This window comes from Eleutherodactylus coqui, chromosome 4 (assembly GCF_035609145.1).
Source record: "Eleutherodactylus coqui strain aEleCoq1 chromosome 4, aEleCoq1.hap1, whole genome shotgun sequence".
Classification (NCBI taxonomy): domain Eukaryota; kingdom Metazoa; phylum Chordata; class Amphibia; order Anura; family Eleutherodactylidae; genus Eleutherodactylus; species Eleutherodactylus coqui.
The window spans coordinates 251,234,485-251,257,606 of NC_089840.1; the positions used below are offsets into that span (position 1 = coordinate 251,234,485).

The 23,122-nt window shown below is 44.6% G+C and overlaps 1 protein-coding gene across 4 annotated transcripts in view; it reads left to right on the top strand.

The window, feature by feature from the left end:
* The window catches only part of LOC136626222 (prominin-1-A-like), a 120,555-nt gene extending 98,346 nt beyond the window's left edge, over positions 1-22,209 (top strand). For 3 of the 4 annotated variants that reach the window (XM_066601081.1, XM_066601080.1, XM_066601083.1), the window contains 14 exons: positions 112-264; positions 1,825-1,948; positions 3,783-3,859; positions 5,670-5,754; positions 6,300-6,446; positions 6,888-6,953; positions 8,765-8,857; positions 9,815-9,868; positions 10,714-10,794; positions 13,544-13,612; positions 13,777-13,866; positions 14,437-14,549; positions 16,130-16,153; positions 19,017-22,209. In XM_066601081.1, coding sequence (XP_066457178.1) covers positions 112-264; positions 1,825-1,948; positions 3,783-3,859; positions 5,670-5,754; positions 6,300-6,446; positions 6,888-6,953; positions 8,765-8,857; positions 9,815-9,868; positions 10,714-10,794; positions 13,544-13,612; positions 13,777-13,866; positions 14,437-14,549; positions 16,130-16,153; positions 19,017-19,068 — 1,228 coding nt within the window. In that variant the 3' untranslated portion in view covers positions 19,069-22,209. The remainder of the gene's footprint in view (positions 1-111; positions 265-1,824; positions 1,949-3,782; positions 3,860-5,669; positions 5,755-6,299; positions 6,447-6,887; positions 6,954-8,764; positions 8,858-9,814; positions 9,869-10,713; positions 10,795-13,543; positions 13,613-13,776; positions 13,867-14,436; positions 14,550-16,129; positions 16,154-19,016) is intronic. The other variant, XR_010792643.1, reaches the window with a different exon arrangement.
* The last annotated feature ends 913 nt before the right edge of the window (positions 22,210-23,122 follow it).

The window sequence follows — 23,122 nt, forward strand, 5'->3', positions numbered from 1 at the left end:
AGCTAAGGTTGGCCATTGATAGAAGTAATGTTCACCATCAACTTGGGCATCAGGAAACAAATAATAGAGTGGAACGCTCTGGACAACCCACTTATGCTGTGCTCTCTGCAGGTGGATAGTTGGGCTCTGTCTCTCCTCCATCATTCTTCTGGTGGTCGTATGTAACCTGTTTGGTTTGCTGCTCGGACCCTGTGGGCATGAAGCAAACAAGGATCCCACAGAACGGGGCTGTGCATCAAATTCGGCTGGAGACTTCTTTATGGCGTAAGTAAACTGGGACAACAAGTGCCGAGACGCTTCCCAATGTGCAGAACTTAACTATATGATGTTGGTTTTTTTACATAGTTGTGGGAACAGAGGAGGATGTAGAGGACCATCTTGTCGGCCTTTAGATAAATTTGTCTGAAAGTGAATCTCCATCTTTTAGTAGCTTGTTAGTTTAACCCCTTGAAGACACGGTCATTTTTTTTTTCATTTTTGATTTCTTCTTCCCACTTTCGAATCATAACATTTTGATAGTTCTGTCGACCTAGCTGTACGAGGGCTTGTTTTATGTGGGACGAGTTGTATTTTTCAATAGTGTTATTCAAAGGGTTTTTCAGGCTTTTATCTCAGGATAGGTTGTCAATAGTTGATTGACATGGATCTGCCACTCGGGATCCTTGCCAATCAGCTGATCGCCTGGACCATTGTCAGTGCAGCCACACCGGATGTTGTCATCAGGGTCGGAGCAGTAAATGTAATAGGTGGCTTCTCGCCCATTGAAATTAGTGTGAGCGAAGCCACCCATTACAGCTCTGACTCCGACCCCAATAAAAAGCTAGAAGTGTAATAGAAGGCATTGTTCCCATTGATTCTAATGGGAGCAAGGCTGCCTTTTACATTTCCTTCTCCGACCCCAATGATGGCATCCAACAAGGCTGCCCTGTCATTGGGAGAGGTGATCTGCAGGGATCCTGAGCAGCAGATCTCCACTGATCAATAATTATTGATAAACCATCCTGAGGATAGGTCATCAGTAGTAATAGCGGGGAATACCCCTGTAATGTACCATACAATGTACTGAAAATCTATAAAAAGATTCTAAGTGGGCTCAAATGGGAAAAAATGCAATCGCTCCATATTTGGGATGGGGGGGGTCTTGTTTTTACGGCATATACATGGCAGCAAAAATGACATACGACAGTATGATTATGACAATACCAGATTTATATAGTTGTTTATATGTTGTACCAAAAAATTCTATCTGCCACCATCTTCTGACTACCATAACTGTATTTTTCCGTCAATGCGGTTGTGAGGACTTCAATAGAAAGTCATTCGCAAAGCGGCATAAATAAAGTGACATTTTAATAGATCGGGCTCCTTACAAATGTAGTGATATTAAATATGCTTTTTTTTGTTAAAGAAATTAGAAAAGTTTATTTTTTTTAATTTTGAATATTATTTTTGAAATTAATTTAAAAAAAACCCTCTTTCCTTGTGTTAACTCTCTCTTTTTTTTTTCTTTTAGTCCCCGCAGGGAATTGCTTATATAGTATAATGCAATGCTATAGTATTGCATTATACAATTTTTTGACAGGCATTCTATTAAGACAGGTACATCCAAATAGGTGAACATTCAGGACAGCCCTGGGGGCCTTCAGAATGCCTGTGATTTTATACTGCAGTAGAAAGCGGCGATTGTGAAAGTGCTAGTGTGTGTAATAAAGTGTCCATTCAATTATACTGAATGTATGTGAATAGTTCCTGCAGTGAACACTAGGTGGCAGTACAGGTCTGTTACTGTTTTAGACTATTCTGTATATTGTTGTTTCCTTGCAGAGGAGTCGGATTCAGCTTTCTATTCGCTTGGCTACTCATTTTGGTTACTGCGGTGCTGTTTGTTGTTGGAGGAAACGTCTACACGTCCATTTGTAAACCGTGGAGGAGTCAGCAGCTGTATCAGGTGCCTCTTATTTTCTACTGACAGGGCAAAGTTAAGATACCGAAAATCTATAAATCATCAGTAAATGTGTCCTTGAACCATTACAAGAACAGGAAAAGTAAAAGGTCCATCAAATGAGGGAGACCAGCAATGCCAAACAGAACCCATTGACTTTAATGGATTCCATTATGGTATCCTTAGTTTTACCAGAAAAAAACAGTGCTGACAATTCTGACAGCAACACTTAAATGGCCCGGTCAGTGTTTGAAAGTCCTGACCGATCCCCCCACGACAAGATCACAGGGTGCTATTCATATATCATGGCAGCCAGAGGCCTTCTAAAGCCCTCTAAGACTGCTATGAATGTTTGCCTATTAAGATGTGGCTGTGGCCTGTCTTAATAAAATGCCTGTAGAAATACAATGAAGTATTGCAGTATATTCTAAGCCCGATCAAGCTATTGGAGGGTAATAGGCTGAACTGGATGGACACGTCTCTTTTTTGGCCTTACATACTATATTACTATTAGAGATGAGCGAATCTACTCGGTTCGGGTGTTTTTGGACTCGAGCACCGCTTTTTCCGAGTAACTGACTATTTGGACGAAAAGATTCGGGGGGCGCCGTGGGTGAGCGGGGGGTTGCAGAGGGGAGGGGGGGGAAGGGGAAGAGAGAGCTCCCCTCTGTTCCCCACTGCTACCCCCCGATTCACCACGCCGCCCCCCGGCACCCCCCGAATCTTTTTGTCCGAGTAGTCAGTTACTCGGAAAAAGCGGTCCTCGAGTCCAAAAACACCCGAACCAAGTAGGTTCACTCATCTCTAATTACTATGATCTCCAGTTCAAGAGCCCTATGAGAATTAAACAAAAGGTAAAAATAAGTGGGGAAAAAAAGTTGTTTCCATTATTCAAAAAATTAAACAAAAAGAATATTAAAAGTTTGAAACCCCTCTTTTCCCATATTTAGAATAATAATTAAAAAATTGGTATTGCCAGGTCCATAAAAGTCTGATCTATTAAAATAGTTAATCATTTATCCAATACAGTGAAAGCCAATCCCCCAAAACATACATAACATCAGAATTGGTCTTTTTTTTTTTTTGGTTCACTGCGTCACCAAGAATAAAACGTAATAAAAAAGTGATTAAAAAGTTGTGCACACCTAAAATGGATATGAAACCACAGGTCATCCTGCAAAAAGCAATCCCCCACACATCTGCATATACAGAAAAATAAAAAACTTTACAGGGAGGTCATCATTTTTTTAAACCTGTTTTTTGAAAGTAGTACAACAAAAAAAACTATATAAATGTGGTATTCTAATCATGCCGACTCAGAATAAAGCTACTTCCTTTTTGCTGCAGTATGTACGCTGTAAGAAACGAGACCCCACCGAAAAAATGGCGCATTTCCTTTTCACCCCACTTAGAAATTTGTAAAAGATTTTCAGTACATTAAATGGAACATTACATAGTATCAGTGTGATATACAACTCGTCCCGCAAAAAACAAGCGCTGAGACAGCGGCGTCGATGGATAAATAAATAAATGAGCTATGATTATTGGAAAGTAGAGAGGAGAAACCAAAAATTAAAAAAAAAAAAAAAAAAATGTCCGCATCCTGAAATGATCTCCTTCTGTAAACTCGTAGATCGGTTATTAAAGCGACAGGAAGGCGGACAACATAAAATGCAGAGTGAGACCCCCCCCCTAACTAGTAACGCTATTAACACTGTGATAGAGGAGAAGCCCAGGATAGAGTTACGTTTTTATGTCAAGTGCTATTTTTCTTATACAGTATCGTATTTTAGCTATTTTGCGTAATTCATCAAAGTGCCGTATTTCTCTTTGCTTCTAGTTTGTAGATGAGAACTTCAATCTAAGCAAAGAACTGAATATGGACCTCAATAACCGGAACCTGACTACTCTGTATCGGTATGTAGGACACAGGGTCATGCACATAGCAAACCTCTAGACTCCGCTGAGAGCTCCAGTAAATGCATTTATTACCATGCTGTTATTAACCCCTTAATGACGGCCTGTACGACCTTTTACTGACTTCATTAATGGGTTTTACACCTGTATATACATCTTAAGGCTGTGGTTTGGCTGACTACTGACAGTCAGGCTCCTGATGTAACTGCCAAGAACAGAGAAACCTCAGATCCTGGCAGTTTAACCCCTTACATGCAACATTGAATAGCAACTGCAGCATGTAGGCAGATAACAGGGAGAGGGCTCCTGTTACCCATTGGTAACCTGCAATGCAATTTATCTTAAGGTATCAATGGGTTCCTGTGGCAGCCAGAAGCCTGCCGAAGGCCTCCATGCCCGCCATGTAACTCAGCCTAGTATATCCTCGCTTCCCACAGAGTGTAATAAGCTGCTGTCACAGGCATTGCAGAATGCACTACATCAGTAATAAAGTGTACTATCCTAGTAATCAACCTTTTTCCATCTCCCCCCAAAAAATGTAATAAAAGTTATACAATTCATTATATGTACCCCAGAGTGGTGCCATAAAAAATTACAACTTGCCCCTCAAAAATACACAAGCCCTCATGTGGCTATGTCAAAGAGTTATGGCTCTTGCACTGTGACTATGAAAGTCATTTGGTCCTTAAGGCACACAATAGGCTGGTCACTAAGGAGTTAAAGTTATTCTTCACTCTTCCATTTTTAGGTCCACAATTCTGTTCTGATTAATGTTCTAACATCTGTGTAGGAGAATTCTATTTTTTGAAATTGAGAAATCATACAATGCAACAGCCTGCTGCCACCACTAGAGGGAGCCAACTGCATACAGCTAGTAATGAACTCAATTCTATATTGATATGCAGTTTCTGACTAAAATTAATTAGTGTTGGACCCCTTTCACATCAGGATTTAGTTTTTTCATTGTTCAGTATTTCCCTTGTTTGGTCCCTAAACCGGACCTGGCATATGTTGGATACAAACAGCCCCAAACAGATCCTATTCACTATAATGGTGACTGCCTGACTTATGCAAATAAGGGAGATGGAAAAATACCTTCACAGCACCACCTATTGGAAGGCAGCATTCCTTCAAATCAATATTAGACTCTCTATACAAGCCTTGTAACAATGACTAAGACTTGAAAGTCAAGCCAGATTCCATGCACAGACAGCTGTTGAGGCGCAAACACCCCGAAAAAGCTGTCTGTGCATGGAATCTGGCTTGGCTTTCAATTCCTAGTCACTGTTACAAGGCTTGTATAAAGAGTCTAACATTGATTTGAAGGAATGCTGCCTTCCAATAGGTGGCACTGTGGAGGTATTGTTGCATCTCCCTTATTTGCATATTAGAGGAGCATGAATGGCCTCTCAAGTCTCCTCACTCACTTCTCTCCTTAAGCATTTCTGACCTATCTCTGACTTATGGCACACCGGCTGGTATTTTCCTAGAAAAAAACAGCATACTGCGCCATTTTATCTGGGATTTTATACTGGATCTGCACTACAGGCCTCCAGCACGGATGGAACTCCTGAATGAATAAACATTAAGCTGCATCGTTTGCTAAGCAATAGCCAAAATGCTTTGAGACGCAGTATAGTAACAAGGTGCCTGGCCCGAGGGCGACAACGTCAGAGCTCCATGTTCTTGTGGCGATCGAGTATTAACTTTGACATTGGAATGATCGGCTGGTGTGCTGCGCCCTGATCCCATATCTCCTGTATAGACATGCTTGCCACTTTGCATTTCTTCTGCTCTTCTCCTGCTGCAGTGATTGCCGGAAAGACGAGTCCCTGTGGAATACGCTAAATCTGAATTCCATGTACAATCTGGATAACTATTTCAATATCAGCGAGGTTAGTATGGCTACATTCCCCAACAATCACCGTTGCTGTGACAAATACGGTAACAGAAACACAGGCCTTCGCCCTCATACACATCTAATATCTGGATAAAACTGTTATTTATACTAACCACTAGAGATGAGCGAGTATACCCGCTAAGGCACATTTCTCGAGCGAGTAGTGCCTTAGCCGAGTATCTCCCCGCTCGTCTCTAAAGATTCGGGGGCCGGCGGGGGGCGGGGAGCAGCGGGGAAGAGCGGGGAAGAACAGAGGGAAGATCTCTCTCTCCCTCTCTCCCCCCTGCTCCCTGCCGCAACTCACCTGTCACCCGCGCCCGCCCCCGAATCTTTACAGACGAGCGGGGAGATACTCGGCTAAGGCACTACTCGCTCGAGTAATGTGCCTTAGCGAGTATACTCGCTCATCTCTACTAACCGCATAAAAATGCTAAGTTCTTAGCACATATCTATGGTCCCATAACTTTAGTTTACAGAGCTCATAGGAGTGAGCAGAGCTCTGCGACTCTACATCACGAACTTCTTTTTCCTTCTCTCCAGTACACAGGTGAAGTGAATTCAACATTAAATAACACCAATATCAATATATCAAATGTCACTTTCTTGAGCAAAAGTCAGAGAGAAGAAATCAACAATATGATGACATCCGGAATAGACACTTTCAACTTCTCCGACTTCAACCAGCAGGTAAGGAAGCCTCTCATCCGGTACATAACATCATGGAGTATACATGCAAGATGAATAGCAGAGGAATGGTTAGTATAGTGGATAACAACAGTTTTCCCATAGCACCCATTAAGGTCTGGCTCTTGTGTAGTTTGACACTTTTTCATCAGTGGCCATTTAATGGAACCAGCGAAGTGGGCACACCGTCTATGCAATAACATAGTAGTATATATTGACCCAGCGTGACCACTGATCATCTCCGGTATACCCCCCAATGTGAGTGCCATCAACCATTCAGAAGAAGTGAAAAGAACAACATCTCCTGCTGCCCCAACAAGGGAAGGGTCCGCCATCTTCAGCTCTTCGGGGGCCCTTTAATAAATGGTGCAGTTATGAGCACCAGTCTAGGGACGTGGTACAGATTGTTGGGTGTGATCGCTTAACACATTATTCTTATTTCAGATGTCAAAGGGCATCACCAAAACAAATCTCACAAGTTTTGCAGTCCAGTTAGAGAAGCTGGCAGAGGTAAGTTGTTAATGAAGCTTTGGTGGAGGATGTGCTTCTTTGCTGGTTGGACCCAGCATTGTATGGGAGGCTTCTAACATGTATAACACATAAAAAGCAATTTCTTCAGGCGGTGTGGTACTACCATATCTCCTCAGATGCACACCCGCTGTCTTGGGGTCTTATTTGATTATGAGCTTTCCTTCTTTCCCTATATTTAATCACTTGCCCGCTAATGCCATCTGCACCTCAAAAACATCTCCTGAATCCACCTTTCCCTACCTTGGGGTAAAAAATGCTAATTGATCTATCTTGACTACTGTAACTCGCAACGGATTGTTCTTCCCCTCACTAAACTTTCCCCTTTCCAATCTATCCTGAATATAGCAGCGAGGCTCTTTCTATTCAACTGCTTCACCATTGTCTCTGACTTGTGCCAGTCACTGTACTAATGCCTTCTCCATGTGTCAGTCAGTACACCGATGTCTCCTCCCTGTGCCAGTCAGTGCACCAATGTCTCCTCCCTGTGCCAGTCAGTACACTGATGTCTCCTCCCTGTGCCAGTCACTACACCGATGTCTGCTCCCTGTGCCAGTCATTACACCGATGTCTGCTCCCTGTGGCAGTCACTACACCGATGTCTGCTCCCCAAACCAGTCACTACACCAATGTCTGCTCCCCAAACCTGTCAATACACCAATGTCTACTCCCCAAACCAGTCACTTTGCCAATGTCTGCTCCCCAAACCAGTCACTTTGCCGATGTCTGCTCTCTGTGCCAGTCACTATACCAATGTCTCCTTTCTGTGACAGTCCCTACACCAATGTCTCCTCCCGCTTCCATTCACTACACTGGTGTCTCCTCCTGTGCCAAATCACTACACCGATGTATCCTCCTGCTTCCAGTCACTACACTGGTGTCTCCTCCCTGTGCCAATCACTACACTGATGTCTCCTCTCTGTGCCAGTAACTACACTGCTGTCTCCTCTCTGTACCAGTCACTACACTGATGTATCCTCCTGCTTCCAGTCACTACACCGGTGTCTCCTCCTGAACCAATCACTACACTGATGTCCCCTCTCTGTGCCAGTCACTACACTGCTGTCTCCACTCTGTGCCAGGTACTACACCGATGCCTCTGACCTGTGCCAGTCACTTCACTAATACCTCCTCCCTGTGCCAATAACTGCACTGATGCCTCCTTCCAGTGCTAGTCACTGCACTAAAGCCTCCACCTTGTGCCACTCGCCGCTCCGATGTCTCCTCCCTGTGCCAGTCACTACACTGATGCTTCCACCCTGTGCCAGTTACTGCACCAATGCCTCCATCCTATGCTAGTCACTGCACTAATGCCTCCACCTTGTGCCACTCTCCGCACCGATGTCTCCTCCCTGTGCCAGTCACTACACTGATGCCTCCACCCTGTGCCAGTCACTGTCCATCCAATAATACAATACAATTACACTCTTCCATAAATCTCTCCGCTGTGCTGCACCACCCTCATCTCTGTCTACCACCGTACTTGCGCACTCCGTTCTGCTAATGTGGAATACCCCTGTGTAGAATAGTCCAGCACACTGCACTACTCCATAAAGCTGGAAAAAGGTATACCAACCTATTCCAACCCAATAAAGGCCAAAGGGACACTATCATCTCCTTTGGGTGAATGGGGGCCTATGGATGATGTATGTCCAGGAAATAATCCATTCCATATAGTGCCATAACGGCTGCCTGTAGTTGTCCCCTTTTGCCTGTCCTGTTATAACCGTACAGCTTTGGCTTTGTTGGGTGTAGTAGTATTACTAAGTGACTGATTTACTCTTCCTCAACAGAGAACTTCATCTTATCAGGCTGAGTTGGAGGCTGAGGCCAACTCTCTACGGAGTCTCCAAAATTCAATCAACACTGTGATGGTCCCACAAATTGTTAGTATATTTTCCAGTTTACAGAGTTGGCGTATACACTGAATGCCCCCTTTATTAGAGCCCCCGACCCACTCATGATTGGAGCTTCCCAGTATGGAAATTATCCCCTTGACCCCGGAGTGCAGCATAAAGTCACGTGTCAAGTTTTCTGTGAATCAAGGAAAATTGAGCAATTTGAGAGACTTCCAATGAGGCCTGATCATCGGTGCTAGACTAGCCAGGGTTTCACTGCCAACCTTGTGGGGTCTTCTTGTGTAGCAGTGTGTAGAGTATAGTGAGAATGGTGTGATTGAAGAAACACATCCAGCAATAAGGGATCCTGTAACGTAACAACTTGTCACTGAAAGGGGTCAGAGGAGGATGTCAGGAATCATTCTGAGGAACAGATGCTGTACAGTCAAGCAAATAGCAACTGCGCACAATGCTGGTGCTCCAAATAACATGTCTGAACATACAACTGGTTGTTCCCTGGGCTATAACTGCAGACGACCAGTTCCAACGCCATTTCTGTGTAAGATAACCATAAAGGTGAGACTCCAATGAGCAAAAGAGAGCAAAAATGATATGCCTGACCAGTAGAAAAACACCCCCTGGTCAGATGAATCCAGATTTCTGTTGCACCGTGCTGATGGAAAGGCAGAATTTGGCACAAGCAGCATGAATCGGTGACCCCTTCCTGTCAGCTGATCAGAACATGTCAGCATCTCTATGTAATTTGTGGCAACTACAAGAAGCTTCCTGTCCGCAGGGGGCGATATTCCTGCAGAACGATTTCATCATCTAGTGGAATCAATGCCACATTGCTGTGGTCTTGAAGGCCAAACGAGGCCTTCCAGATGGGGGTCTCTAATAAAGCGGCTATTCAGTGTATCTTATGTGTCTGTACGTAGATTTATGTTGTGTCAATTAGACTTGATAGTTCTATAACTTTGCTGCTTCTGATCTTCCCCCTTCCAGCAACAAGTTAACACAAGTATTCTTGACTTACAAGCAAAAGCACGAAGGTTGACGGTGAGTTTTCCTAAAAACGGGATAAACCCTTAATGTAAATGTTATAATACGGAGAGGAATAGTTACATTCTGTCCAGCATTGAGGTCCGTTCATTACCGGATCAGTATCTCGCCCTGTGTGGAGGGGCAGCACACTCCCTGTTGATGAATCTAACATAGACTAATGTGGGTCAGGCCTGGCGTTGGGTTTCCCCACTTTTCTAAGGCCTATTTCCATAGGTCTAAGAATTGATCTTCTGTAACAAGCGCCAATTGATAAAGGATGTTGAGCGGCGCTTGTTGACTGCCATTCACACGCGGCAGATGATTGGTTTTAGGGAGATAGAACGATTGTTAATATGATTGTTTGTTCCCTATGGAGCGGTCATTGGTTGGCTGTACATCTTCCCTGCACAAGGGGAGATGAAGAACCAAGCAGCAAGAGTTTCTAGAGGCCTTCTACACGGGCACTAGCGTTCCATTCCCTTTCAATGGGATTGCGGAGATAGCCGAGCGGCACCCACTCCACTATTTCCGTCAGCCCCATTAAAATAAATGAAGCTCCAACCGCACATGCTTGGCCTGCGGTAGAAGCAACCCCCTCAGTGACACACAGAGCGGGACCCAGGATCCCCGATTTCGGTGGGGTGCTCTGCAATGAGACCCCCACCAATCAGCAAGTTATACCCTAACCTATGGATATAGGATAACTTGTAATTGTGGCACAACCGCTTTAAAGATGCACTTTGAACTTTTTTGGGGGTGGGGTGACGGGGGGGGGCACTTGTACCTCCTGTTGAGTATTGCTAGGCATATAAATGGAATACATTACTAATTTAGTACTGTTTTTGTCTTTTTGAATGCAGACATCTTTAAATGAGACCCTTAAAAGCATTAATGACACTGAGACGTTTATGAACAACAAAGTGGCTGGCATTATATTGAATGTAAGTTGTGTAATATAAAAACCGCAGCAGGGTTCATGTATTCTCCGAGGTGTGAATATGGCATCTATGGGAGGTGGATGTCCAGTTTGAGAGTGATTTGGCTGAAAATATTTTGAGCAATTTCCCATTTCCCTGCAGGGGTCACATAGCAAGCTGAATCTTCCCCGCGCAAAATCAACAGTTTGCCCTTAGGAGCCAAGTAGTGGGGCTATCATATTTAGGAGGCATGGTGGCTCAGTGGTTAGCACTGTGGCCTTGCAGTGCAGGAGTCCTGGGTCAAAATCTAAGGACAACATCTGCATGTAGTTTGTATGTTCTCCCCCATTGTTGGGTGGGTTTCCCCCAGGCAATCTGGTTTCTGCCCACATTCCAAAAACATGTTAATAGGGGAATATAGATTGCGAGCCGAATGTAAGTGATACAATGTAAAGAAATAAAAAAGCTTCTTCATATGCCGGCCTCACAGTATAATGTAGTTAGGTCAAGGCTGATCACCTGATTAAGGGTGCTTTTTAAAGATGAGCGAGTATACTCGCTAAGGCACATTACTCGAGCGAGTAGTGCCTTAGCCCAGTATCTCCCCGCTCGTCTCTAAAGATTCGGGGGCCGGCGGTGGGCGGGGAGCGGTGGGGGAGAGCGGAGAGGAACGGAGGGGAGATCTCTCTCTCCCTCTCTCCCCCCGCTCCCCGCCGCAACTCACCTGTCACCCGCGCCGGCCCCCGAATCTTTAGAGACGAGCGGGGAGATACTCGGCTAAGGCACTACTCGCTCGGGTAATGTGCCTTAGCGAGTATACTCGCTCATCTCTAGTGCTTTTACATCTATGTTGGGGATTCTGGTTTCCTGCTCCATTCGGGGAGCAGGTAAGGGGAATCCCCTCGCCAAACGGCGCATGCAGCGCTATTTCTTCTAGTATGTTGTACCGGATCTACAGAGGAACCTCCGACCGTAGGTTCCAGTGCCGATGTGAGACCCCCTTAGCTGGTTCAAACACAACATCAATTATGCTTTTTAACTGTATTTGAGTGTATCTCTAGCCCCCAGGGTCAGCTGACCACGCGACCGATCGCTATATGGAGTCCCAAATGTAAGGATGGATGGAGCAAATATCTGGCGCAACCACACAGAGTCCAGATGTAGATGGTGGCAAAGCAGTTTAAGGCCCCTTTCACACAAGCGATGGGAAAATCGGGCAAAATCTCGTCTTTGTTCCCGCGATATCGCTTCTTTTTTGTGAGAATAATCTCGCATCGCATCCACTTACGAGAACATTTTTTGTTTTTATCGTGAAAGTCAATACGAGTTTCTGACGTTAAAATCGTATCGCAAGTTTGTGCGACGCGATAAACAAGGAGATGCCATAGGGAAACATGGGAGAGAAAAAATAGCACATCGTATAAAGATAGGACATGCCGCCATTTTTTTTCCTCTTAACATAGCATCAGTGATAACATCGCTAATGTGAAGGAACCCATTGGAAAGCATGGGTTTCATAAACACGTGTTTTCTCACGCTGTGGCATTGCGGGAAAATCACGCAATTTTGACGCCCGTGTGAAAGCGGCCTAATTGGCATAAGTACAATACTTCTCGAGCCCGAAATCGGCCCTTTGTCAAGTATACTGATTAATCACCTACCTGACGAATGGCCAAAATGTGTTATCCCTGTTATACCTGTGCCACCATCTACACCTGGACTCTGTGTGATTCCGACAGATACCCAATTTATCCTTTTTCCCATTTGGATTGTAAGTGATGACAATGTGTCACAGCGCTGTGGAATAATGCATACGCTGTAATAAATATCTACTTAGACCAGTGTTTCATATATTGTTCTAACAAGGGTGTAGCTATAGGCTAATAGGCCTGGATGCAAAAGTTCAGCACAACCTTCTTGTGCATCGTTGGGTCTCTTGAGAAGCTCATCGATGCAACACTAGCAGGCGGGGGCATTGCTAGAATCTTAAAAGATTAGGCAGAGGCTAAATGTCGGGGGGTCCCAATGCAAAATCAGTAACATGGCCATCAACCATCAATGTGCCATTTATAATACTGGTGTCCTCTTTTATGATAGAGGGGCCTTTGGGCCCTCTAAGGCTCCAGTAGCACATATGCCCTTGTCTTTGGCCCCCACGGGGCACCACTAACCAGATCCACCTGCTCCATCCTCCTCCTATACCGCCAGCAGTCAGGTGGCCGCTCCTAGCATCATGGTGCTCTGGGGTCACCTGACTTCCAGTGGTAGAAGACGGGGACAGAGTAGTTGGAGCCAGTTAGTGGGGACCGAAGACAAGTGAGTACATTTTACTTTTTATTTTAACTTATTCCGAAATGGTTAAAAGATTTTATTTGAAACCGCACACCCCCTTTAACCCTTTCCAATCCAATTTGTATCCTGGTTTTCCTATGGGGCTTACTCTTTTTTTGCCGTTACACAACTAAAGCCAGTACTGCATGAGGTGACAGGTTGGATAGGCTGCGACAGCAGAGAGGCTGGCAATATACAGTAAGAGAACCCCGACGGACGTCTTTCAACATCGGAGCTGTACAGCCTTAAATCATAATGTCTTCAGAGGTCAGACAGTGGATTGGAAAAGATTAATGAATATCCCCCTATAGACGTATGAGTATGGGATGTGGATACCTATGGACTCCATGTGCTGCTGTAAATGCTCCCAACTCTGCTATATACGTGATGCCTTACGTTGTTATCCTCATATATATCATCTGTTATTTTCTGCTTATTTCAGGAGATCTGGAAATATTTAAATACACTCGTGGGATATTTTCAGTCGTACATCGATTGGACAAAGAAGATGGTGAGCGGCGAGTCGCTTTTTTTCACATCATTCGCATTAGTTTAAAAATTACTAATTTTGCTAAAATGTGAAAAAAATGGATAAACGAATCAAATTCATGCATTTGAAATATATAATCAGCGCCTGAAACCATCTGATATACTTTTGCACACTTATTTTATTAGCTGACCCAGAATTTAGCTCGGTGCGGACCCCTCGCCAACGCCATCGACTCAGCCGAGGTTGTTGCTTGTCAGCATATTGTGGACTCTTGGGTAAGACCACCTCGTATAAATACTCAGCTGCGTATTAATACTGTGTATAAGCCATGTGGACCGCTGCTCGCATCTTCTGGTGTATGAACAGTGAAGCAAGATGAAGTCAAGGTAGACGCGAGCAGAGGGCTGCAAAGTGCATGTGCACGAAAAGCACTCATATCAGGAGGCAGAGAGGTGCAGGGAGCGTGATTAGTCTCTGGCACATCTTAATAGGATGCTGGTCAGAATACAGCATACTGCAATACTGTAGTATTGCAGTGTTCTGTACAAGTAATCAAACCTTTGCAAGGTCCCAGGGGTTGGACCTCTGCTGAACATAGAGTGATGATATATCCCAGCAACAAAAATCACATGGAATGTGTTTCTTTTTTTTCTTCAAAGATCCCATAGGAAATAATGGCCAAAAAAGACATACAGTGATTTTTCAATTTCGCAGCATCATTGCAAGAAAAACCATGCTCATGCCAATAAAGATATTAAATGAATGTATCATTTTCATGCGTGCGTTCTGTCCATATTGCAATTAGACGAAATTTCGTGATCCTCCATCTTTCTCCTCTTTCCTAGAATGCCTTCTGGTTCAGCCTGGGCTGGTGCACCATATTCTTCATTCCCAGCATTATCCTGGCCGTAAAGCTGGCAAAGCACTACAGGAGGATGAAATCCTCAGATGTCTTCGAGTAAGTACTCGCTCTGTTCTGTACATTTCGCTTCTGGGATGATGGGTTTTGGGGTTATGTTTTTTGGTTGAAAGCCATGTTTTTACCTGGTAAGGTTTTCTTGATGATGTGAACTTACAGGGAATGTTGTAGACTGTTGTGAGCCTTGCATCTTAATAAAACGAAGCAACTTTCTATAGTCTTGATTTTAAAGAATGCTGCCATCTTTGGGACAAACTAAAAAGAATGAAGAAAATGAATGAACAGAAAGAACAAACAATGTTACCAATTAGCAAAAAATATAAAGAAAGGTCTAAAGATTTTCCAGTACAAGATAGATGTGGAAATAGAATATAAGCCACCCCCCAAAAATAAGCCCTAGCTACACTACATGAAAAAAAAAATATATTACTCCCCTCGCAGGCAGCGTTTCTGTCCCTTTCAATGCCCCGGCAGGCTTCAGCACTGAAACACCATTCTCTTCCTGACGACGGTTAAATACCCTGCCTCCAGGAAGAGAATGCTGTGATTGGCTCAGGACCGCCAATCACAGCCAGCGCTTGATGAGCCAATCACAGCCATTCAATGGTGAAAGGGATAAGGACGCCACCCGCGAGGTCAAGTAGGCCGGCGGGCGCTGGCGAAACTGGAGGCGAAATCCTGGCTAGAAAAAGTGGCGAAACTAGAAACCGGCGAAAGAAGAAGACAACAAAAGTAGAGGTTTGACTGTAGTCAGATTTACCCTGCGGGTTTTGATCTGACAGCAATCTAATGTGTCCAGGAACATGTCCTTCAGTATCTCCTAATATGGGGAACCTCAGGCATAAAGGATTGGATATTAAAGGGGTTGTCCCGCGAAACAAAGTGGGGGTATACACTTCTGTATGGCCATATTAATGCACTTTGTAATGTACATTGTGCATTAAATATGAGCCATACAGAAGTTATTCACTTACCTGCTCCGTTGCTGGCGTCCCCGTCTCCATGGTGCCGTCTAATTTTTAGCGTCTAATCGCCCGATTAGACGCGTTTGCGCAGTCCGGTCTTCTTGTTTTCTGAATGGGGCCGCTCGTGCCGGAGAGCGGCTCCTCGTAGCTCCGCCCCGTCACGTATGCCGATTCCAGCCAATCAGGAGGCTGGAATCGGCAATGGACCGCACAGAAGACCTGCGGTCCACCGAGGGTGAAGATCCCGGCGGCCATCTTCACAAGGTAAGTAAGAAGTCACCGGAGCGCGGGGATTCGGGTAAGTACTATCCGGTTTTTTTTTTTAAACACATGCATCGGGTTTGTCTCGGGCCGAACGGGGGGGCTATTTGAAAAAAAAAAAAACCCGTTTCGGCGCGGGACAACCCCTTTAACCCTTCTGATTCTTTTCTGGAGCCACCAGCAGTTCCACATTCCCGAGCTAACTCTTACGTCACCCCCTTACTGAAATAACATGCATCCTGGGCTGAGCTGAGCAATCACGTCAATGGGGGATTCGGGGCAATAGTTGTCGGCTGCGTTATACTGCCCCCATCTGATTTTCATTCTTACTGCAGGTTGTTATGTAGTCGATTACGGTTTTATCATTTGTTAATATTTGTCTTCTTTCCACAGAAACTCCAATGACCACATGGAGATGTAAGTGCTGCGCACATTGTATACAAGCTTTATACAGTTTTGGGGGGCTTGTTCATAACGACATGACGTGATTATTTGGCAAGCCCCCACTTTGCTTCGCATGCATTCATCACAGTTCAGTCCAGGTTATGACTGAATATACAATATGACGTACTGGTGCAGATCACAAAGTTGGGAAATAATCATAGTTTTTGGAACGTAATGTTTGTAGAAGAAGCAGTTTGCCATCACACCAGTAGAGGGCAGTCTGCCCGCCATGATAGATCACATTTCCGTTTTACTGAAGAATTGTTGGTGACACAAACTTTCTAGTTTTGTTTTTGATGGTTAGATAGAGGTAACTGAATTAAAGGGGTTGTACAACAATTACAAGTTATCCTCTATCCTCATTCACTTGAGCTTCAATACCAAACAGAAACGTGGGCAAGAGTGGCGCTGTGTCATGGAGAAAAAATTGGATCCTATTTTTCTAATCTCATAAACCCTTTTAAAAAACAATGAAACTTGCTCACAACACAAAAGTACCTTTATCTGTAATACTTCATTTTACCTCTGGGGGCGCTGTGGGGGAAATGAACACTTGCTGCTAGGTTCTATCATAGATACAGCTGATCACCGGGGGTTGTTCAGGATTAGTAAAATATGACTGCGCTATTGGAAAAACGGCACCACACCTGTCTGTGAGTTGTGTCTGGTGTTGAAGCAAATAGGACTCAACTGCAATACCACAGCCAACCTGTAAGCAGGTGTGGCACTGTTTTTGTTTTTGGAAGACAGCCTACATGTTTTTTTAACCCTAAGCAACCCCTTTAAGTTTTAGGGTGGCTTCACATGGGCGTATGCGCAATTGCGTATGCCTCAGCGCACCGTATTTGTAACATAAATGAGTCTTTTTTGCGCACAAGTCTGCGTATTTTACTGTACTCTTCCGAGTGCAATGCATGGATACATGGATATTTAGTCGAATGGGTTCTAGATGTGTTCTTTCTTTTACGAAATTGTGCAGCGTATTGCGCATCTCCTTGCATATTGCACAAATGCGCAAAAAAGAGCATACAGCGTTTTTTTTCATGTGCGGAAAAACGGGAAATCAGAACAAATCCATTGAAATCAGTGGATTCTATCCTCTGTATATTGCATGCACAAATTTTGCACACGCATAAATGTGCGCAAATACGCCCGTGTGAAGCCACCCTTAAGGGTAAGTACACATGGCAGAATCCGACATGGATGTTTCTGGGCAGATTCCGCCTTTAAAACGATGGCAGAAATCCGCAGCCATGGTGCATATTTCTGCAGCGGACTTCGCCGCGAATCTGCATACTGATTTGCGTGCGGAGTTAGCCCTGGCAATGGCAAATTTTAGGGGTGAAATCTAAGCAGAACATTCTACATCAGATTTCCCTATGTGAACTTACCCTTATGCATAATACATAAGCCGCAGAGGTACATATTCCCTCCTGTAGATACTCATGACCACCTCTAGGAGGCAGGATGAGTTCCAGCAGAGGTAGGTAGAAGCCACATGGGAAATTCCACGGATGCTTGGTCTGGTACGGGGACGGCCTCCTCCCTGCAGTCTGAAATCCCCTTTTGTTCTGCAATATTATTAGATTATTTGAAGCCAGCAGTTTCGTCTGGCCGTGTGCCCGGGGCTGGCGGAGCGGGAAGTGAGTACTTATTATACCCCACGACCTGATCTCTGAACTCTTCAGGGTTTTGTCAGCACTTCTAGCATTTCACCCATGTAACTTCTAAACATACATATAGACTTCTGCCAATTCATTTCTGAATTTAGTCTTGCGCAATACCAAAAACAGCCCCCTTGTCAAGCTTCACCTGCTCACACCCTGCACCACAGTGTCTTATTAACTCCTTCATGTCCAGCAAATGCACCTTAATGACCGGGCAAATGTTTTTCGTTTTTCCATCTTTGCGTTCTAAGAACCATGATTTTCTTTTTATAATAAACTTCATTTAACTTTATAGATTTTTTTTTTTAACACTTTTTTTTTTCGTCCCTTCAAAGGACTTGAAGATGCGATGGCTCAATCAGTGCTCCACTACACTGCACTACTTAAGTAGTGCAGTATAGTGTACCTTTGAATAACCACCAATCAGACCCTACTGGAGACAGGCTTTAATAAGCAGACTGTGGGAGTCCATCAGCACCCCTCAAAAAACAGGAGGATCTACGTCTTTTTGTTACCCTCTTGCATGCCGTGATCACTATTGATCGCCGTCTGTAAGAGGTTAAAAGGTCGGGAACAGAGGTTTCTTCACTTTTGTCTGTTGGTGGAGGGTCCCGGCTGTCATTTGACATTAACAGTCTTTTTCCTGCATCGGATTCCCGTGTCAACCTTAGAATAGGCCACCGTAAAAACATGGAGGCCTAGCCTAAGGACCTTTGATGGCCACTATAAAAACCTGTATGGCTGGTCACTAAAGGGATAAGATTAGGACTAATCTTTTTTGGCGAGAGTCAGTTGTTTTCAGTACCTGATGACTGCCAGCAACAGCCATAGTCACTGCTAACTACAGCCTCTAAGTAGGCAGCGAGGATGGACGGTCCCCTCCGTTGTCCCATTGGACTCCTCTGAGGTGTTGACGAGTCGCCATTGTAGCCCAGGCTACAGGCTCCTAGGACTGCTGTGTGTTGCTGCAGGGTGTTCATGAGCTGCCATGGCAGCCTGGGACCTACTGAAGACTCCTAGGATGCCCACATTAGGATGCCTATTAAAATCTGCCTACAGCTATTAAAAGGCGGGCACGAACAAAAAAATGAAGAAAAATCCCCTAAAAATCTCTGGTCTTGGGTTAAAGAATCCAATGTTTATTACAAATGTGTATTTTTCCCTTGCAGGACATCTACATCCCAGCAGTTCCTAATTCCTCGAGTCACTGCGAAATCATGAGGCTCTCGCCACCGTCAGCGATGATCGAGACGTTATCCAAAATGGCGCCCGCCGCCCATGATGTTTGCAGCTCCCTGGGAGACTGTGTTGTGTGTTCCTCTCCTACAGAACGTGTGTACTGATGACAATGTATTTATTTTCCAATATTATTACTTTGATCTACGGACTGAAGAATTGCATTGTGGGTGCGATGACCCCGCAGACGTGGAAATCATTCAAGGTCTTCTGGAAAATTTCTTTGTGGGGTGGAGGGTTCCCCTGTATATATGTATAGCGTGGTGCTGCGCGAGCCGCCAATGAACGTGGACTCTACTGACGGCGTCTTGGCGGCACTTGTGGATGGTGATTTTTATACCTAGATGTAAAGTTTTTTGTTTGTTTCAGCCATTCTTTTTAGATGATGAATTAAGTTATTTGCAAAGCCGATGCTTGGATGAAACGCGTCTTCTGCATACCGTGCGAGCCGCCATGTTGGGGCCCCTCTCCTCTACGTGCGCACATGACTATTTTGTCTGGTAAAACGCCGGCAGCCAGATGAAAGCCAATATTGTCAGTGGGTTGTGGTCAGGTCATGAAAGTGTGCATCCGACAGTTCCTTTTCAGCTTCTGGGTCGGAGGCGGACAACAGAAAATGAAAGTACATATATGAACAAGCCATTAGGTGTGAGACCAGAAGCCAGGAATGTGGCCGAACCACATTTGAACAGCGCAAATGGAGACCGCCAGGTGATGTTACTCCATATGCCCTAGGTCAAAAGGGGTGTTGTCTCTCCTTAAGGAGAGAACCCAAAAGTGTGTGCAGACACCTAGGAGGTGAGTGGGTCGGGGGGGGAGCATTGACTCTCCACAAGGAGGGCACCCAGAAGGGGTGTGAGAAAACACCTGAGAGGTGAGTGAGGAGACTTATAAGGTCATGCATGCTCCTCTGGGTAATTTATGCAAATAAGGAAGATGGAGCAATACTTCTGCAGCGCCACCCATTGGATGTAAATCAATGTACAACTCTTTAACAAGACTCTAAAACAATGGAGATAGGGAACCAAGACAGAAAACCATACACAGACAGCTGTTTCAGGGTGTTTAATTAATTGATTGATTGATTTGAAGGAATGCTGACATCCAATAGGTAGCGCTGCAGAGGTATTGTTCCATCTTCCTTATTTCCATATGCCCAATCGCATAATGACCGTGAACCACAGGGTCACTTTAAGGTCTGAAATAGTCTTTGGGATCTGAAGTGCTGGACTCGGGGTCCTTTTAGACGAGTCGATTCTCGTTTGAATGAGCGAGTGACATTACCGCTAACTCATTCGCTCTCATGCAGCCTTTATAGACAGGCAAATGCATCGTTGGCTCATTCAAACAAGAATCATTCAGTCTTTCACATTCACTGTCTAAGTGAATAAGAGGAACTGAATGAGCGCTGGTTAAACCGAACGGTAAGTGAATGAGCCAACGAAGATTTTTATACCTGCAGAAAATGAAAGGCGAATGAAAAGTCAGCGATTCTTGTTCGTCGTTGGCTTTTGTAGACCGAATGATTAGCGTTCATTTTCACTCGTTTGAACGATTTTTTTGAACAATGATCGTTCTGTCTAAAAGTACCCCAAGAGCAGCCAAGGTATTAACTCTTTCCAATCCACTGTCTGACGTCTAAAGACATTCTGATTGAAGCCTGTGCAGCTCTGATGTCGGAAGACGTCCGGCGGGGTATTCTTATTGAAGATTACTGGCCGCTCTGTTGTCGGGGGGCCTATCCAGCATGTCCCACACCACAGTACTGGCTCTAGCCAGCAGATGGCGCCATTGTATAATGGCAGAAAGAGAAAGCCCCCTAGGAAACCCTGAATCCAAAATTGGATTGCAAAGGGTTAAAGGAAATCTAATAAATTGGACCTATTATCCCAATATAGTATTATGTATGTACTGTCATAAGGAACCCAGTGATTCCTTTATCTTTTACCAAAGTTTCTTCTATGTGAAGATATCAGCCAATAGGTTTCTCCTGCGGCATATACTAAGGAGGCGGGCATTGTCCGATGGGCGGTCTGCTTCTGTCAACAGTCCGACTTTCACCCAGCCTCTTCTGCTAAAAAACACCCCCTTTTGTTGAGTGACGACCTCCAGCTCTTCCCTCTGGAGACACCGTGCTTTCCAACTCCAATGCACTTGCACCGTACTGACGATGGCACGTGTGTCTGCCATCAGTCCAGCCTGAGAACAACTTACTGCACATGCACCCGATCACTTGGTGCAGGCACATTGGAGGTGGAATACACGATGTATCCAGCAGGCAGAGCTTGAGGCGTCAAGTCAGCACAAAAGGGGGTAGATTTTAGCAGAAAAAGCTGGAAGAGACCCTGACCGTTAACAGAGGTGGATCGCCCATCGGATGGTCTGGGGCTCATTAGCATATGACATGGGAGAAATTTATTGGCCGATATCTTTACGTAGGAGACACTTTGCCAAAAGATAAAGGAATTCCTGGGTTCCTTATGACAGCGTGTACATAACAGTATATTGGTTAATAGATCAATTTAGGTAACAGACTTCCATTAAGAGGTGCAAGCCTCTCCATACATTTGTCGCTTCTGGCTGTACCTTCATGCACCAGTTGGAAACCTATGCCAACCACGCATTGGAGTAGATTTTTCCTAAAACTGATATCATTGGTGTACATTATACCAATTCTAAAGGGCTGTGTGGCCCCACCCCCTAATACTAAGCCCCACCCACTTTTGGAAAACGGGATGGTGTAAAATTCCCAAAAGTTACACTTTTGGTACATGCACCAAAATTACACTACAGATATGGTGTACAAAAGATAGTAAGTATGCCCCGGAGTGTAGAATGGAAGAAGAGAATATGGACCTGGAGTAAGAAGTCCTTTGGGCCAAATCCTTCATGCTGAACATGGAAGTGCGAGATACAAGTACCGAGGTTGTTTCTGCAGGGTGCGCTGGGGTTACTGCAATTAGGAAATGTTCCTTCTTCCTCTCTGGCTATAGGATCTGTACAAACATTAATTTCGGATGTGCAGTTGTGCATTAGTTGGTGGAATGAGCCCAATAGTAGAAGATGCCGGCAGCACTTTACTGTCAGAGTCTTATTGTCTTCTGCTAATAAAAGGCTGATTATGTCCGTGATGTCTCATGTGATGCTCATCCTCAGATCAAGTTTCACCATTGCCATCCCTCAGCATTACATACTAGGAACTGAATACCAAGACACTCAAAGGGGTTTTCCTACAAGGTACATTCATACAGTGTTCACAGTGTACTGTAAGGGTACGTGCATATGCCAACCGAGTGCACGAACCTGTAAGGGCCCAAAGGATGCGGAGTGTCGTGCTTTTGGCATCTCCTGGTCCAGTTGGTATGTTGGTATTCCCTTTTCAGTATATATTAAAGGGGTATTCAGGGCCTCTTATTTTTTCAATTGATGACCAATAGGGACCTGCAGCTCTGATCCCCAACAATCGGCTGATTCCCGGGGCCGCTGTCATTGTGGTTAACGCAGACAGTGCTGAACATAGCACAGTGGTCTGGGTTGGTATTGCCGGCTCAGCTCCCATTGAATTCAGTGGCAGAGGGTGGGGATTTGAGCGGAAGCTCCATGCTGGTCATCTGTTGGTAATCAATAGGAAAAATGTTAAAATAAGAATACATCTTTAAATCAGACGGTACAGACACCCCCATTCCTGGGATACAAGTGCTGAAGAAAAAGGACCTTTTTCCATGGGCCGTGAATTGCCCAATAATAATGAGCACTGATCAACAAACATGTCAACTTGTACTTGTGACTGCCGTTCATATGTCAGAAGATCACAGGTATGGGGACAAATAATCGTTCTCTGTTTATACCTGGAATCATTTTTACATTGGCGTGAAAGAACCAGTCAGCCCAGGGACGAGCATTTGCTTGTTCATTAGCTGATCGCTGGCATGTTCAGATGGGCAAATGACTGGGCAAACCAATGCTTAGGCCTGATCATCGGCCCATGTTAAAAGGTCTTAGCTCTAGCCAATTCCTTTTTTGTTAAAGGGGTTGTCTG